The sequence below is a fragment of the Cervus canadensis genome, chromosome 12 (genome assembly GCF_019320065.1).
Source record: "Cervus canadensis isolate Bull #8, Minnesota chromosome 12, ASM1932006v1, whole genome shotgun sequence".
NCBI lineage: Eukaryota > Metazoa > Chordata > Mammalia > Artiodactyla > Cervidae > Cervus > Cervus canadensis.
The window spans coordinates 14,205,506-14,224,493 of NC_057397.1; the positions used below are offsets into that span (position 1 = coordinate 14,205,506).

General features: G+C 39.6%; 1 protein-coding gene across 5 annotated transcripts in view; it reads left to right on the forward strand.

Moving 5' to 3' along the window:
* Positions 1 to 18,988, forward strand: part of NSMCE2 (NSE2 (MMS21) homolog, SMC5-SMC6 complex SUMO ligase) — a 232,413-nt gene that overhangs the window by 70,441 nt on the left and 142,984 nt on the right. For all 5 annotated transcript variants that reach the window (XM_043483308.1, XM_043483309.1, XM_043483310.1 and 2 more), the window contains one exon: positions 7,384 to 7,537. In XM_043483308.1, the coding sequence (XP_043339243.1) occupies positions 7,384 to 7,537 (154 nt within the window). The remainder of the gene's footprint in view (positions 1 to 7,383; positions 7,538 to 18,988) is intronic.

Consider the following 18,988-nt stretch of genomic DNA (forward strand, 5'->3'; position numbering starts at 1 on the left):
AAAAAGATTGCCTGTGAAATGATGTTCTCAGCATTTACGTTGTTGCATGCTCTCCTAGCATCTAATGCGTTTCCTTCACAGCACTTCTCACAGCTGATGATAGGGTATTTGACTCTTTGAATAGTACTGTTTTCCTCCACTATACCCCAAACCCCAAGAGTCCAGCAGGAACCAGGTTAGTCTGTTTACTAAGGAATCTCCAATGCCTAGCACAGTGCCTGCGTGCAGTAGGCATTTGGTAAATATTTATTGAATGGCTGAATAAATAGTATAGGTAAATAATGGTTATTTCTATAAGTTCTGCCTAAGAAAGAAAGAAAAAGAAAATAGAGAAGAAAATAAAGCAAACAATAACAAAGCCCAGAAAGGCAAATCAGCATTTTGGTTCCTTCACCCGTTTCCCCACACCACCCGCCCCTCCCCCCCACCATATTTGAATCCTGTAACAAATATGTCATTCATGTTGGTCATAGTCTTATAGTGGGATTGGTGCCATGAGGAATGATTGGAATGATTTTCAACAGCAGAAATGGTTAGTAACAGATGTGCACAGATGAGGTTGCCTCATTCAGCTGCCATCTGTGGGACAACTGTCTATTCCAATAGGACGTGTCCATTAGAACTAGACCAATGGCACTTTCCCACAGGTTTAAATTTATTCATTTTCAAATTTTTTCTGAAAGGCTTGAAGAGGGAAAGATGTTTCCATGTCCAGTAATGGTGTATTACAACACCTGGGCAAACTGAGACGTCCATTCAATGTGTCATAATGTTCAACAAGGAAGTGTTCCTTCCCTCTTAAGTGTTTCTGTCAAAAGTCAAACTAAATAATGGCACTAGGAAACTCACTCAACTGCAAATAATTGAGTCCAACAGAGTTCAGTGCAGATTGTGCAATTGACAACAGAAACTGGCCTGAGATGAAGGGTATAATCCATGCTGGTCATCATTAGTGTGTGTGATATATGTGTTGTGGTGGTGGTTTTTTTTTAAAGGTCATGGGCAGTATAGTAAAGTCTCTAGAAAATATAATGTGTCTCCATTGCAGTTAGGTTGTAGTCGGTGAAAGCATAGTGATTCGTAGCCTGGGCATGCCTTTCAGTGAAAACTTCTGCAAGCTTTTTTGCTATATATAGGTGGAAACAGGGTTGCCCTATACAAATTTACCCAGTGCATGACCAGTTGGGTTGGTGGTGTGTCGTAAGTTTGGGCCAACCTCCATAAATGTCTCAGCAATTATGCTAAGTGCATATGCTGCCTGGCATCCAGTTGGGACTCTGTAAATATTGGTGAATGAATGTTCTAGGACTAGTTGAGACAGTTCTCTCTGGATTCCCAGCATGAAAGTAGGTCCCACAACCTTAGATCATGAATTGGAACTTGGAATAGTTAGCATACTGAGCAGAACACAAAGCATGTTGCTTATCACCACTGTGTACCCATGATAAACTTCTCAAGGCTGTGTGATATCCAAAATATAAATCATTAGGTATATGTTCTTTTGGAAGCCAGACATCTAACAGTGGCTGTTTTGGAGAGAGTAAATCCATCTTGAGTCTTTGTTCAGTTACAAGAATGACTAATTTTATACTAGATTCTCACATGATTCAAAAGTGTGTGAATGACTCAGCCCATTAATATCCTTCACTCCTGTGATCTCTTCCAGTGAAATAATAGCTATAAGGCAATAATGATGATTGGAGAAGGAGACCTTGACTTTGCCCTGTAGCAATAAAATGACACACTTTGAGTAATTGCATATGTGTACAATATTGTTTGAAAGAAATGAAGTGTGTGATCATCATATAAATATTATAAATTTTTGTTTAAAGCATGCTGAAAATAATACGTAGTTTCAGTATGGGTAAAGACCACAAGTTTGCCTTTTGTTCCTACCTTTATTTCTTTTTCTGAAATGAGCCTCTGTTCATAGGGACAAGCCACCAGAGATCTGACTTCATTGTTACTGTCAGCTCCTTAATTGCCTTCCCTGGCTGACACAGGACAAATACTAAAGTCACAGGAATGTTGGGTTCCAATTAAATGTAGCTAGAAGTTCTCAAGTGCTTTTGAACTCAAACTGAGCAGTTAGTTGGAGAGTCTCTGGAACATTTGGCAACATGTGTTTTGTCTTCACTGCTCCATCATTTTGAAACAATTCATTCAACAAAAATCTGTGTATTTTGAAGTCAGCACTTTGTGCATATCTCGCTCTTGCTAAAGTCCCCAGTGACCCAGTCAGCGAGTCCAACGGACACTTCTCAGTCCTTCTTTAGCTTGACTTCTGTGCAGCATTTGACAGATCTTGAAACATCCTAGACTTTTGGGACACTGTCTTTTGGTTGTCCTCTTAATTCTTGCACTTTTTATTTCTTGACCCTTTGAACTACCCCATAAATTCAGTATTCTCCAGAGTTCTTGCCTTACTCTTTTTTTTTTTTTGGTTTCTGTTTATTTCCTCTCCTTGGTAATCCCATTCATTTCCAGGTTTCCATTAAAATCCATGCCCTGATTTCTCTATGTGGGTAGTCATGTCAGTCTGTGTAGCTGCAGGCCTGGGTATCCAGCTACCCTGGAGATACACATAATGATAATCACAACAATAACACCTACTCCTCACTGACTGTTCTCTGTGATAGACAGCTCAGCAGAGCTGTATTGCTTCATCCCAACTATTCCTGTCCGCAACATCAAGAGGGAAATCCTGTTATTATTTTCTGTCTACAAGTGAGGAAACTAAGGTTAGATGCATTTAGTAACTTTTCTAACATCATTCGGTTAGCAGAAGAGCCTCATTTGTAATCTCAAGTCTAGAGCCCAAGGTTTTCATTAATATTTGGGATTAGCATGTCAGAATGGAATCCTTTACTTTCCCCTCTCTTCCCCACACTCTCCTTTCCCCGTTATTCTCTGTCCTGTTGGAAAGGACCATATTTCATCCCTAAAGTAGATGTATGGGGATTGCACTTGACCCCCAAAGATTGTGGATCACAGTAGTAACTTTGCTTTTTTGTGTCTAAAATATTGACATCTTGTTTGCATTAATAAGGTTAGGTTAGGTTTCAAATTCCTGGCTTCAGGCTGATAATGTATTGTTTGGTCTCTATGTTGTTTTAAAGACCAGAAGAAAAAAAGACCTCACAGAAGTCTAGATTTGTGACTTGCTGTCACATGGCAGTGGTCCCCCAGAGCTGCGGGCGGCTTCGTCTCCCCCGGGAAGCCGCTGCTTCAGCACGGCGCTCGCCACTCTTCTTAGCCTGTACTTCTGGAGGGTTTCCTCAGGTCCGTGCGTGTGCGGCCTCTGGGCACTTAGGACCCCTGGTGAAGACCCCTGTGCTTTGCAGGTGGTTGCCTTCCCTCTCTGGTTTTTGCCCTAGTGCTTGAAGTGAAGTGAAAGTTGCTCAGTCGTGTCCGACTCTTTGCGACCCCGTGGACTATATATACAGTCCATGGAATTCTCCAGGCCAGAATACTGGAGTAGGTAGCCGTCCCCTTCTCTAGGGGATCTTCCCAATCCAGGGGTTGAACCCAGGTCTCCTGCATTGCGGGTGGGTTCTTTACCAGCTGAGTCACCAGGGAAGCCCCTAGTACTTGAAGGATTTCCTCAAATGAAATCTGTTACTTGCTTTCTCTTAGTGTTTCTGATTATGTTCCCCCACTGGTTCCTTCTCAGTCCACAAACATGTTGAAGGCTCTGTGCTAAAGTTGGAAGGAAAGAATTTTTAAAAAAATATGTTCTGTGCACCAAAGTTAAACACAAACATGGCATATTTAAGTCTTCATGGCATTGACGGCGTTCCCGATGTCTGATTAAGAAGTGAGAGAAACCCAAGGCCTAGAAGGATTGTCCCCAAATCCACAACTTAGGGACCCAGACCCTCTCGGGGTCTATGTTCTTTCTCCTCCATCATGTCAACTGCACTTTAAGCTACTGTTGACGAATAAACAAGTGTCCTTTACTGTCTCTTTCCTGTGATCTGCTTCCCATCTCTTTCTCCTCCCTTGCTGCCAAACTTGATTCACTTGCCCGTACGGTACCCTCTTCTCACATCACTAGAGTAGAATTTGCTGTCTCTGTAATTCACTAGTTCATCAGCGTCATTTGAGCCCCTGATGTAACATAGATGGTGTACTGGGCACCATGAACTGATCCTTGCCTGAGAGAAGCTTCGCAGGCTAGTAGGCTGAAACAGATAACTAGTGTCGTACAGTGCACCAGTGCCTGGTGATTAACCCCAGTGGTTGCTTTTTAGCCCGTATCTTCCTTGAGCTCTCCTGCATCATTTTTTCCAAAGGACAAGCATCTCTTAAGGAAATTCTCTCTTTTCTTTTCTTTTTGGACTTGCCTTAACTCCTGGTTTTCTTCTTCACTTTTTTTTTAAGAATTCCTTTTGCATTTCTCTTCTTTTGCTTCACATGCTCTCATTTTAAATGTCTCTCCAGCTGCTTACTAGATCTTTCCACTTAGATGTTATCCAGACGCTCAGGATTGCCCTTTCTTTCCTCAAGAAAATTTTATTCAGTTAGTTGCTCATATTAAAAATCTTGAAGTCATCATCAGTTTCGTGTCTTCCTCTCACAAAATGACTCAGTAATTCTGCTTCAAAAATAGCATTAGAATTTGATCAAGTTGCCAGCCCCTCTGCCATTAGTTAGCATAGTCCAGTAACTTCTTTTTCCTTTCCTGTCTTAGTGCATCCTCGATGCTTTAACTACAGCAATCTTTTTTTTTTTTTAAGAAAGAAAATTGTCATGGTGTTTTCACTTTATTCATTAGAGTATTTTAATGTCTTTCCCTGCTGCCTATCAGATCAAGCCTCACTTTCATAGCCTGGCTCCCAAAGCTGTTCACCATTTACTCCTGATCAGCTTTTCTGGTCTTCTCTCCTGTTTAGCTACACAGAGAAGGCACTCACTTGATAAGTGGATGCTACTTTTTTTAAGTGACCTTTTCCTTCCAGGACAATATTAAATTCCCATTCTGTTAAGTACAGTGTCTGCTAAGTTTACTTCTCGGTTTGTTTCTGTCATTTAAAAATCATAATGGCATAAAGATTAACAGTCTGTAGGCTATTTTCAAAATTCTCTTTTAAAATTTCTTTAACCCTGTGTATGAACTGAATTGTGTTCTCCCAACATTCATATGTTGAAGGCCTAACCTCTCGTATCTCAGAATGTGTTTGGACATAGGGTCTTTAAAATAATCAAAGGTAAAATGAGGTCATTGGGGTGCTTCCTTTTAATGTGGTGACTGGTGTCCTTTCAAGGGAAGAATGTTTGGACACAGACACGTACAGAGAGGAGACCACGTCACAGGGAGAAGACGGCCCTCTACAGATCAACCCTGCTTGGTCTCAGATTGGTCACCTTGGTCTCAGATTCCTAGCCTCCAGAACTGTGAGAAAATACACTTCTGTGGTTCAAGCCATCTAGGTAGTATTACTTGGCTATGACAGCCTTACCAGACTAGTACACCCAGTGACTTAAAACTCAGGTTTTAAGTCTTGTACCCAGGCAGTTTATCCTTAGGAGAAGGGTGGACTAAGGCTCTAATAGAGCCTGTCCTCCCCCTCAGACTTCTTGGCGGTATTTTTATGTTTGTCCTAGAAAAAGAGGGCCATCCTTACTTTTTTCAGACTAGGTAACTATGATCAACTAACAACTCAAAGAATGGCTTTTTTCTTTCCTCATTTGGGATTCTGTATCTCTTTATCTTGAGGATACAAACAATGCAAGGAACCATTAAAAAATAGAATGAATCCCTATTTATTCCATTGATTTAAACAGATAACGAGTTTAATATTTTCCAGGCTCTCAGTTTGAGAGCTGGAGTACAGTAAGTTCTCTTTGCAGTGGATAGCTATGCCAACTCCAGCATCAAGTTTCCAGAGAAGGTATTTGCTGCAGTGAAATTGTGTGCTTTACAGCAGTTCTCTGGAGGTTCTGGCTGTGGGGGAAGAAAGCACTCTGAGTCGCTAAATCTGGTGTATTCAGGTTTTCCTAGTCATACTTCAAATTGCTGCATTGTCAACTCCAAAATGCCTCTATCCCCTGCCCCCACACTTTTCTACCCAGCTCCTCAGCAGTGGTTGTATTTGATCTGGGGAGATTAAGTATGTTGAGTGGGTTGGAGACTTTGTTGGAAACTGCATTTACTGATAGCTGCTCAGATTAGCTCTTTTCTGATCATGGAAGATTAAATAATAATTTCATACGAACCAAAGACCTTGAGAAGCTTCACATGTATGCTTTTATTTTATAAATCCAGAAAGGGAACCCCTTGTTCTTTTCTAAGAACTCATCATTTATTTTCTGTGTCTACTCTGAGCCCTCTTCTTGCCACAACCTTGAGCTTGTCTCATCTTGTTCTCTCCAGTGCAGGGATGAGGAGTAGCTAGTCACTGGGTAGAAGTCCTCTTATTTTTGTGATATTAGGCATTATTCAATTGATTGTACCTTCTTGTTTCCAAACTGAGCTTTATTGTTTAGCCTTATAGGACTTATTTTAAATGTTTAATTACATATAACTTGTCACTAAAGCCTTGCCATGATTTTCACACCTCTCTGATGATGGATCCAGCACTGGTTGAGCTTCATCAGTACAATGAGAAGACAGTCAGTTCCTATACTCTTGTACTTTACATATAGATTTAGGTATTTTGATTTCATACTTAATTTTCATTTTTGATTTGTCTAATGCATGGCATGCATAGCAATTAAACAATAGAAGAGTATCTAATTCTTTTCTCCATGACAGAAGATAATCAAAGCAGAGGACTTACAGATAATCTTTCAACTTTGAATGGTAAAATATGATGCTTTCAACATTTATACATGTTTGAAAATTTTATAATAAAATATTGGGAAGGGGGGAGAATAAAGATTGAGAGGTTAGCCTTGAACAGAATAGGGGCACTTTTCCTGGTGACCGCAGATGGTGGAAGTTCTCCACTCATTTTGTGAAGGAAGAGCCAGTCTCACCTGCCGGGGCCAAGGACCAGAGAAGAGGAGTGCTGGAGAGAATGCAGGACAGACTCGAGAGGAAGGAGAGGGGACCGCACAGACCTAAATGAAAAGAAGGCGTCATGCCCGGGTTCCCGTGAAGGTGGAGGACACAGTTGCACAGTAGTTGTCTGGACACGGCAAGCCAGCAGGGCAATGAAGGGATAGTGTAAGAAGCCGAAGGGTAGATGGGGTAAATGAGTTTCTCTGCTCTTCACTAGCAGTCTGTGTCTGAAACAGGGCCCTGTCTCCCTGGTTCTCTGTTGAAGGAAATTATTTTCTACCTCTATGTTTTTATTTGAGTAAAATGAGAGAAAAATACTGTTACAAGTCTGTGTCATTGTTAACATTTAACTACAGTAATTTTATCATCCTCCTCAGGTAAAAGAAGAACGTTCAGAGAAAATACCTGATCTAAAATTATTAGTGGAGAAGAAGTTTTTGGCTTTACAGAATAAGAATTCTGATGCAGACTTTCAAAATAACGAAAAATTTGTCCAATTTAAACAACAGCTGAAAGAACTAAAGAAGCAATGTAAGTCAGCATGCTTTGCTTTGGTTTGGCTTTTTTAAATTAGGGAACTGACTGGATGAACAGTCCGAGAAAACTGATTTTTATATAGAGTTTGCTTATCTGCTTGGCTTGATCGTCTTTCTAAATCGCTTTTTCATTGTTGTTGCAATTCTGTATTTTGTCTAACTTTTGGTTCAAATCAGCCCGTCCATTTCTGAAAGCCAACGGTTTCCACAAAGTGCTAAGAAAATTCCCCAGCAGGTAGAGAAAGTTATACTGTTATTGTCCCACTGCTGGGGAAGAAATTGGGAAAATAAAACTAAAAGCTATTTTATTAAAATAGCAAAGGTATTTTTCAAATTTTAAACTGCTGTGCCAAGCTTTAAAATAACTGTATCTTGATTCTAGTTTTACTGTTTTAGAGTAGTAGGAGCACTGTTTTCTCAAATATGAGACTAAAATTCTCTTGAGCTCTTCTATCTTGGTGGTTGTATAAATTCTGTGATTTTCATTTTTTTTTCTTTTTTGCCTTCCTAGGAAACTTTATTATACTCAGGTTTTTAATGCACATAATTTTAATTTGAAAATGAGAGTAGAAAAATTATTAGTTATACCCCAAAAATCTTGAAGACAGTATTGGCAGAAATATATGTTTTTTATATAGTGAAGTACATGTCCTTTTTTCCCTCCCTTTTCTCCCCATATAATCCACATACCAATTTTATGTAATTTTAGTTTTTACACTAGCATTAGTTGTTGTTCTTTAGGTTTGAGGCTCTTTTATTCCTTAGAGAATTGAAGCAAGTAATTTTTTTCTTAAACTTTGGTTTCATATCACCTTCATTTGCATATACATGGGACAGGAATGCATGATATAAGATAAATTTACTTCATGTTCATATTTGTATTTAGCAGAAAGATTCCTATTTTTAAATAGGCCTTCTTTTAAATATAAGCATTTTCTTTAAATAGATGCTGAGATCTCAAAAAATAACTGAGGAAGCAGCTTTACTTTTGTCTATTTTACAAATAACTTAAGTTTCACAATTTGGAATGTTTTGCAATCATGATGAGACTTTTGCTTTTACTGTAAATTTAAATAGTAAGCATTTTCCCCCACATTTCAAATCTATGTGTTTTGTTGTTGTTGTTCTTCATTGAACAGCACAGCTACCAAATCTCTTTAAATTAATTTGTACTGTTTCCCCAGATGGATAACAATTCTCCAAATAGGTAATAATTTGTTAATGCCTTTCTGGTCTAGATGCTAGTGAATTGAAGTTTTTGCTTTGGTCAAAAGAACCAAATGTATTTTATTTTTCTTCTTGGAGACAATAATCACAAATTATGGCAGATTTAGCATCTGATCATAATTCTTGATTTTTTTTTTAGATATTTTATAATACAGATTAAAGGACAAATATTCAAAACCAGAAATTTCTTCCCACTTTGTATTGTTTACAAAGTTATTATTCTCTAAGAGAAAACTATAAAGATCTTTAGACTCATATACTCATGTGGAAGTGCCTCCTAATTAACAGTGTGTATTCAACAGAATTATAATTATTGGAATTATGGTATCATTTCTTTAATTCTCTCTAAAATGAAGAATGAGGGAGAGGTTTCCCCAGGCCAGCAGTATACATCATTTGTCTGGACAGTTAAACCTTACTACAGAGTAAATTTATATATAAGAAAACTGCCCCCCCCAAAAAAAAGAAAACTTCCTTATATAAGGTTTCCTTACATATGGTAACACTAGAATTAAGAGAACTTTCCTTTTATGTCTCCTAAAGTAATCTTTTTAAAAGTTTTAAAATATCAAATGGTAGAACAAGCAAAATATTAAAACTCTTTTAAGATACTCTGTAAGATGTATAAACTTTACTTGCAAAAATGTGATTTTTAGCACATTGTTATTAGGGCTATCAATTAAACTGGTGCCATGCTTCCTGGATTTCATTTCTTTAGATGTAACGCTAGTGAGGATGCTGGTTAGCACCAGGCTTGTCCAGTTTTGTGGAGCCAAGTCAAAGAGACTATGATTTATAAAGAAGCTGGTGAATCTGTTTATTTTGAGAGCTGTTCTGAAGGCAAGGAATTACAATAGTAATTTTGTGGGTTGTTTTTTTTTTTTTTTTTTTAAAGATTGGAAAAGACAAGCCAGAGAGAGAGATTTGAATCTAGTTACCTATTTTGACAAAGGCTAAAGCATTTTTATGGTCTGCACATAGTAAAAGAGTTCTTTCAATGAAAATCACCCCACATTTTCACCAACTTTATTATACAAGAATGTAAATTGCATGGGATTACATTTTACCAAATAAGGATTTAATGAAAGAAAGAAAGGAAGCTCTTAGACAGGGGGAAATCAAGAAGGAGACTGAAATCAGGAGGTGTGTCTGGTGCCCTGACCTGAGGAGGTGCCCTCATTTCTCCAGGCGACTCTGCCCATAGCAGTTAATCCTGCTGCAGCTCCGCAGCGGGTTCTCAAAGTGACTGGTCTCAAGAGCCCCTTACAGTCTCAAACTTACTGGGGGCCAGGGGCTTCCCTGGTGGTCCAGTGGTCAAGACTCTGCTTCCAGTGCTGAGGATTGAGGTTTCACCCCTGGTTGATTAGGGACCTAAGATCCTGAGTGCCATGGGGTGTGGCCAGTTTATATGTGTGTGTGTGTGTGTGTATATAAACAGCATATTTTTAAAAATTATTTTTTATTTAGGGCCCCCAGACAGCTTTTTTTCTCTTCATGGGTTGTAGCTGTTGGCATCTAAATAGAAATCAAAACTGAGGAACTTAAAAAATATTAATCCACTTAAAAAATCAATCATAAGTCCATTATATGTTAATATAAAGAACATTATGACATATAACTAGGTATTTTCCAAACAAAGAAAAATTATTGGGAAGAGAGTGGCATTATTTTACATTTTTGCAAATCTTTTCAATTTCTGGCTTAATAGAATGCAGCTGGGTCTTCATATTTGCTTATGCATTTAATCTGTTGTGCATTGTTTTGATTGATGATTGAATTTTTTTAAGTGTTTTGGTTGAACCAAAGAAAGTCCAGCTTCACACATAGATAGTTGGACTTGCTGAAAGGATCTTGCAGACCACCTGAAACTCTCACTTTGAAAACCACAGGTTTAGGCCCGGGCTCAGTACGTGTGGTCCCACTGGCCAAATCCAGCGTACACCCTGTTTCTCTATGACCTGCAAGCTAAGATTGTTTTTTTTTTTTAATTGTTGGGGGGAAAAAAGTCAGGAGAAGAATAATATGTGGTGTGAAAATTAAATAATTCAGATTTTTATTAGAATCTAGACACATTCATTTATTTGCATATTGTCTATAGGTGCTTTACATCATAATGGCAGTTTAGTGGTTGCTTCAGAGACCATCTGACCCACAAAACTTGTTTTTACTATCGCTTTCCTGAGAACATTTATGACTCTTTTCTAAATGGTAATTAGAAATAAGGGAAGGTATTTTTATTGTTAACTTTAGATTTTTTCCTGTTGCTGCTGCTAAGTCGCTTCAGTCGTGTCCAACTCTGTGTGACCCCATAGACGGCAGCCCACCATCTCCTCTGTCCCTGGGATTCTCCAGGCAAGAACACTGGAGGGAGTTGCCATTTCCTTCTCCAAAGCATGCCTGCATGCTAAGTCGCTTCACTCGTGTCCGACTCTGTGTGACCCCATGGACAGCAGCAGCCCACCAAGCTCCTCTGTCCATGGGATTCTCTAGGCAAGAGTACTGGAGTGGGTTGCCATTTCCTTCTCCAAGATTTTTTCCTAAGTACCATGTATTTGTCACCTTGTGTGCCTGCTATATATGAATCTTTGCAGCGGGTGCTCTGAGATCAAAATAAGGCAGATTTCCAGGACCTGGAAAAGATAAAATATACAATTCTAGTAGAGCCATGAAAGCAAATATCCAAACAAAAGCAAAGACAAAATGTCAAAAACAGGTATTATACAAGTGGGCCTTAATGGAGAGAACAGGAATGCAGATTTTATCTGTGTTGGTTGATAGGGGTTGCCTGGAACTATGTGTTCAAAATGCTTTGGAGGCTGGGTTCAGGCCTAGCAAGAAAGAGTGTGCTGAAGGATTGTGGGAAAAGAAGAGAGACAGTGCAGATATCTGGTATTTACCATCTCTAGAATATAACAGCAGATTTGAGGATAGGCTTACCCTAAAGGTCACATACTTCAGTTGTACACAATAAGGTTTTTTAGTAGTTATTTTTGTCTTCCAGTATTGCCTGGCATTCGATCCATCTTCTTTGGGCAAATTGTTTTATGTGTGGGTGCCCAGTGTCCTAAGTATTAGAGATACTATGCCTGCCTCAACTTCTTAGGATTATTACGAAGGTTAAATGAGATAGTAGATCTTTGCAAACTCTGAAAGTTTGCTTTACATTTAAGTTATTATTGAGAAAGAGCTAGTAAAGCGTAGTGGAAAGAATGTGAGTTTAGCAGCCAGAAGACCTGGATCTGAGTCAATAAATAAGTAGCCTGATCTCCGTACCAGTACCACCCATTTTTCTTAGGGCTAATTCTTAGAGTCATACAAATCAAGATTGTGATTGAAGATAATTTTTATATTTGGTGGCAGTGATGATAAATGAGCCAGCAAATAATTTTCACAGAAGAGAATTCTGTTCCCCTAAATGGTAATCATGGTCTTACTAACCCAAGTTGTAAAATAAACAATATGACTTGGTTTAGGGCAGACAGAACCAGGCCTAGTTGGATGAAATTATTTTAACTTACCTGAACAATATTCTATCTTCCTTGTCTCTTTTACTTAAACAGTTTACACTATTGCAACTCATGGTTTCCTGTGATTTTAATGTCAGGAGAACTTAATTAGAATATGCAGACATCTCTGTATAAATGGGCTTCCCTGGTAGCTCAGCTGGTAAAGAATCTGCCTGCAATGCCAGAGACCCCAGTTCAATTCCTGGGTCGGGAAGATCGCTGGAAAAGGGATCAGCTACCCACTCCAGTATTCTTGGGTTTCCCCGGTGCTCAGACGGTAAAGAATACATGTGTAATGCAGGAGACCTGGGTTCAATCCCTGGGTTGGAAAGATCCCCTGGAGAAGGGAATGGCAACCCCCTCCAGTATTCTGGCCTGGAGAATTCCATGGGGTTGCAGAGAGTCAGACACGACTTTCACTTTCTGTATAAACACTTTGTCAAGTTATCAAGTAATTTTTCTGATGTCCTTTATTCACTTACCAATTATATAATTAGGAGTCATCAAAAGTTTTAGTATAGGTCAGCAAGGCAGAAATTGAGGGCATTTGACAATAGTTCATACTTAGAATCCTTTACAATTTAAAAGCTTCACTTTGTTGTCAAAATAGAATTTACTGTGAATCTGAGAGCTTTAGTATTAAATAATAGGAAATGTAATTTTGATGGTACCTTTAAATGTTAAAAGAGCATGTCTATTTTTGATGCAAATTTGCTAATCTGAAGATGTTCACCACAAATTTAACAGTATATTTAGGTCATATATGAGATACACAGAATACAAGATACAGAGATAATTGAATCCATGTGTGAAACTCAGAAGTCAATTTAAGTGATACATATATCTGGACACAAAACTCATTATCACTTCTCCTAATACCATTTTTCAGTGTGTGTGTATGTACACACACATAACACAGGAATTCACACTATAATCTTGTAATTATATGGGTTTAGAAAATAACTGTGTACCATCACTTGAAACATGCTCATTATAGAGCTCAAAACTGATAAAATAGGGAGTAGCCATTCACTTCACAAAAGGATTTGCTCATAGATTCTGTTAGATAGGGAGTTGCTTAGGAATACTAGAATACCTATACTGTTCCTTGTGGGTTGCTTACCCCATCCTTCATCATCTGTTCAAAGCCACAGTCATTCCGCGTGAGCAGGGCCTTCTGTGTTTTGCCTACTGCTGTGTTCCTGGAGGTCTAGGTACCTGGTATGTGTGGCACAGGTCCTTGATGGTCACAGGAGTCCTCAGGATCACTGCCATATACTTGAGACCTTGTGCTTGTCGCTCAGTTGTGTCTCTTTGCAACCCCACAAACTGTAGCCCACCAGGCCCCTCTGTCCATGAAATTTCCCAGACAAGAATGCCAGAGCAGGTTGCCGTTTCCTGCTCCAGGGAATCTTCCCGACCCACGGACTGAACCCGCGTCTCCTGCATTGGCAGGCGGATTCTGGGAAGCCCACCCAAGAGCTTATGCCCTGCCTAGAGGAGATGCCGGCAACCTGGCCAATCCCTGCTGCTATGAAGGAGGGTTGATACAGTGTTACCAGATCTTCAGGTTTTTGGGAAAACCCAGAAGTTTAGCTGGTTGTTTTTCAGTTACTAAATTGTTGAAACACTGTGCAAACAGAACTGTCAGTTGGTGAGTTTTGATTTTGCCGCCTTATAATACCATTTTTCTGTGCCTTGTTAAGCACTTAACAGGGGACATCAGTATTAATTTGGCCAATTAACAGTAGATTATGATTTCTTCAGCGACAGGGATGCTTTTATTTCAAGATACTTCAAAGTAAGGCCAGAGTGTGCATTTCATGCCATTTGGGAATGTGGAGTAGGAACCCAGTGGATTCTGTTGATAAGCACCTGGAGATTTTATGTTGAGGGGCCAAGTAGGGGAATCCCTACACCAGTTGCAGATGAACAGTGGAGTTTTAGAGAAGATTAGCTCTTTTGAGGATTGGAAAGGTGTATGTGAGTTTTGATGCCTACTGGAAGGAGAGAGGTGAGGAAGAAGCAAAGCAGGTGCTTAGAAATATGTTGAATGCATTTAAACTACAACAGGTGTTGACCAACCTGACTTAATGCTGATCCCCTTCAACCTATAAATCTCTTTGTCGTGCAATATAACTGTCTATCCAAACAACATGTATTGCTGGCCTGCAATTAACCAAAGCCCAAGACCCTTTTTCTCATTCATCTCTGTGTTCCTTTTGCTCCTTATCTAGTTAGAGCTCAGGTAATATTTATTCAACAGAATTATTCAACTAGAAAAAGAGGGTCAGAATCTAGTTAAGGCAGTCTGATGGTAAAATGTCTTTTCCCTTGAATACTGTGCCATCAGTAGAGAAAAAAAAGAAGTGGAAGAAAATTGGCATACATGGCTTTGGGATCTAAAATCAGCAGCAGAGGCTTAACAACTATATTGTCTTTGACAGTCCTTTATTTTTTTTAACTACTCAGAAAAGACAACATACATGATTCTATGTTATAACCTGTTGGTATAAATATATCGTCTGTGTAGCAATACATAGTTTTTAACACCACAGCAGCATCATACTCAGGAATTGATGCTCACTTATATATGACTGCTTAGAACATTTAAGCAAACTTATAAAAGTCTTATAAAAGTCTAAGCTTGCTGGCTCTTCTATAGACAATTTTATCATCTCTGTGGCCCTTAGTTGATCTTCATTTTTTCTTTAATATTGATGACACCATCACCATTCATTTGCTGGATGCCCACTGATTGTTGGGAAATGCTATTAAGTCAGAAGTTTCACAACAGAGATTGACTTTTCCACAGTGGATTACATCCCTGGCCTGAGGACTCATGCTCATTGAGTGAAATTTACGCCTTGTGCAAATGTTTTATTCTTTGTGTATTTGCCTCTCTCCTTCTTCCTCTTTGAGTCATTCTGTCTGATTCTTTTGTGGCTCTTTCCTCCCTTCTGCTTTCTTTGTGTTTCCCACCCAGATGGTTTCTCTTTCCCGTAGGTCTTTACTTGCATCAGGGGTGGCTAAGTGCTACCATTCCCGTCTTAATGATGAAGCAGCTTCCGAGAGATTAAGTGATATGCCCAGGGTTACAAAGCTTGTAAACAGTGGAACCAGATGACAAGAGATGCCAAGGGGAGAGAAAGTATTAGAAAGAGATGTAACTATCCTCTCTCTTCTGTTTCATAAAGTTATTTCCTAGGAAGTTTTACACTTTAAAGCAGATTTGGGGTTCAGTTTAGTTCAGTTGCTCAGTTGTGTCCAACTCTTTGCAACCTCATGGATTCTAGGACATCAGGCTTCCCTGTCCATCACCAGCTCCCGGAACTTGCTCAAATTCATGTCCATCGAGTCGGTGAAACCATCCAACCATCTCATCCTCTCGTCCCCTTCTCCTCCTGCCTTCAGTCTTTCCCAGCATTAGGATCTCTTCTAAGGAGTCAGTTCTTCGCATCAGGTGGCCAAAGTATTGGAGCTTCAGCTTCAGCGTCAGCCCTTCCAATGAATATTCAGGACTGATTTCCTTTAGGGTTGACTGGTTTGATCTCCTTGCAGTCCAAGCGACTCTCAAGAGCTAGCGAAACTAATTCAGATCAGATTGATTCTGTTGTGGTGGAGTTTTAATCAGGGCATTAAGCTATCAGGGAGCTCTTTGGGAGTGAAAAATTGGCTTTTCTACATGCGTGTGGTAGTAAGCAATAAAAGATGCCCGTATACTCCACCTTCACTCTAGAGTTTCCCCTAGTCTTTTAGGAAAATAGTATTAATAGAAGTAATAATCATGCTTTGTACAATGACTACTACATGTGGTACTTAATCAGTGCTAGTTGAATTATTAATGCACAGGCATTGTTTAAGGGCTTGCCTATAAAAGGTATTTGTATACTTTATATACATTATTATTTATTTCTCACAATTCTACAACACCTATACCCATATTATAAATTAGAAAATATGCAGAGAGAGGTAAGATGACTTCCCTAAGGTCATAATGCTGAAATTCAAACCCAGGTGTAGGTGACACCAGAGTTCATGTTCTTTCCCTTGTATACCACACCAACTCTTGAAGACCTTTCCATGTTTTTTTTTTTTTTTCCTCTTCTCTCAATTCAAGCATTTCATACATCTCTTTAAAAATTGATGTGTCCTGGGACTCTCGAGTAGTGAACAGTGAACCCAGATTATGGATCTCTGTTGATGCCCTCTGTGACGCTGGTGGGATCTGCTTCATCTGGCTGAGGACCTCTTGCTTCGCTGTGTTTAGAGATCAGGGAGTAGGGGTCGTATCAGGCCTTGTATACTAGTACTTTGTGTGAGCTGATACTGCTTTCAAAGCAGCCCCTAGAGAATCACATTGTAGCTGAGCCCGTTTTATAAAGAAGTGAGACTCAAAAGGCGAGTACTTTGGTCAAGGTCACAAAGTAAGTTACAGAGTGAAACTGAGTCCTCCTTTTCTAGATCCCATGGTTTTGGCAATACATTCAGTAAATGGTGCATGAGAATGCCTTTTCCGGTGTGAATAGTTGCCATGCTAGGGAGAAAGGAATAGGATGTTTATTACACCACAAGTTTAGAATAAATTCCATGAAATGTACTTCAAGCATAACACTAGTAATCCCATGCACACCCATCATCCCTTTTAACCTTTGCGGCATCCACGTGCCCGTGAGGAATGTGTGGAAAATGCAGGTTCTGTTTTTAGCAGACTGGTTCCTGGGGGTGACACATTTACCCAGTGGCTCAGTATCAGGAGATCAGAAGGATAACACATACATCTCTGAGGAGAGGGGAAGCTTTAGAATGAGAGATGACTATAATTAAAGTTATTAGGAAAGAAAGGTTCAGGTATCAAGGGAAGAATGAGTCAGCAGCAAGTTTAAATGAACTGTGGACTGCGGGTGTTTCTCTCCTGGTGGCTTATTTTGAGAGAGTGTGATGTCATCCGTGCCCATAAAGCAGCCTGACCCCAGAATAGGAGTAAGTGTCCTGGAGAGATGCACATCACGCTTAAGAATTGTCTTGTTGAATGAGATACTAATTCCTGAGATTGGAAGGATCTAATTTGTAATCATTAGAGGTACATAATGGGTACCCATTTATAGTTGACATCTGGCTCCTACCAGCCCCTGGAAACCACTGTTGTTGTTTTTTCCCTCCATGTAGTTTTGGCTTTTCCAGATTGCTGCATACATGGAATCATATAGGGTGTAGCCTTGTAAGTGGCTTTTTTCCACTAAAGCAGAATGTGTGTGAGTTTCATCCACAGTTTGTTGGCATCATGTTGCTATAGTAGTCCATCATATAGATGTACCATAGTTATATGCTTTTCTGTTCAGTCCCCAATTCAAGGTCTTTTCAGTGGTTTCCAGCTTGGAGCCATTATGTATAAAGCTGTTCCAAGTGTCATGTACAGGCTTTTATGTGAATGCAACTTTTAATTTCTCTTGGATAAATATCTAGGTGTGCGACTGCTGGCTTATCTGGTGAGTACGCATTTAACTTACAAGACCCTGATGGACTGTTTTCCAGCACTGCTCCGTCTTATATTCCTGTGAGCAGTGCATTACTAGTTGCTGTGTGCCCTCACCAGCCCTTATATTATTTTGGTTTTGTTTTTAATTTTAGCCATTCTAGTTAAGTCTGTAATGTTCATTGTAGACTTAGTTTGTGTTTTTCTAATGACAGTGATGCTGAACATGAAGTTCTTTTTTTGTACTTAAATTTTTTATATAATGTTCATGTTTTTCTAATCATGTATCTCCTCCATTTATTCTTTAGTTTATCCAAGAATCATTTTAGACCATTTGTGGCAGTGTTTCTCACTCAGTCTTGTTCCCGCACCAGCAGCCATTAGCATCACCTGGAAACTTACTGAAAATACAGATTTTTCAGATGCACTCAAGATCAACTGAATCAGAAACTCTGGGAATGGGGCTGAATTTTAACATCCCTCCAGGTGATCGCCTCTAAGCCAGAGTTTGAGGACCATTGGTTTGCAGTAGTGGTGCTTACCTATCACTTGATATCAGTATCAGCTGTGAACCTTAAAAGTAAAATTAGAGTCCAATTCCAACCCCCAGAGGTTCAGAATTAATTAGTTGGTGTCTCATGGGGCTCTAGGCATTTTTTTTAAGTTCTCTGGGTGGTGCTAATGTACAATCAAGGTTGAAAGTAACTTATCTACCAAAGGTTGTTTAACTAGGCATTATAGAGGACACAAATCCGACTTCTAGTTCCAGATCCCATGTAGTTTGTTATATAAGAGGGAAGGTCCAAAAATACACAGCATCAGTTCAGTTCAGTTCAGTCGCTCAGTCGTGTCCGACTCTTTGCAACCCCATGAATTGCAGCACGCCATGCCTCCCTGTCCATCACCAACTCCCAGAGTTTACTCAAACTCATGTCCATTGAGTCGGTGATGCCATCCAGCCATCTCATCCTCTGTCATCCCCTTCTCCTCCTGCCCCTAATCCATCCCAGCATCAGGGTCTTTTCCAGTGAGTCAACTCTTCACATGAGGTGGCCAAAGTATTGGAGTTTCAGCTTCAGCATCAGTCCTTCCAATGAACACCTAGGACTGATCTCCTTCAGGATGGACTGGTTGGATTTCCTTGCAGCCCAAGGGACTCTCAAGAGTCTTCTCCAGCCCCACAGTTCAAAGGCATCAATTCTTCGGCGCTCAGCTTTCTTCACACTCCAACTCTCAC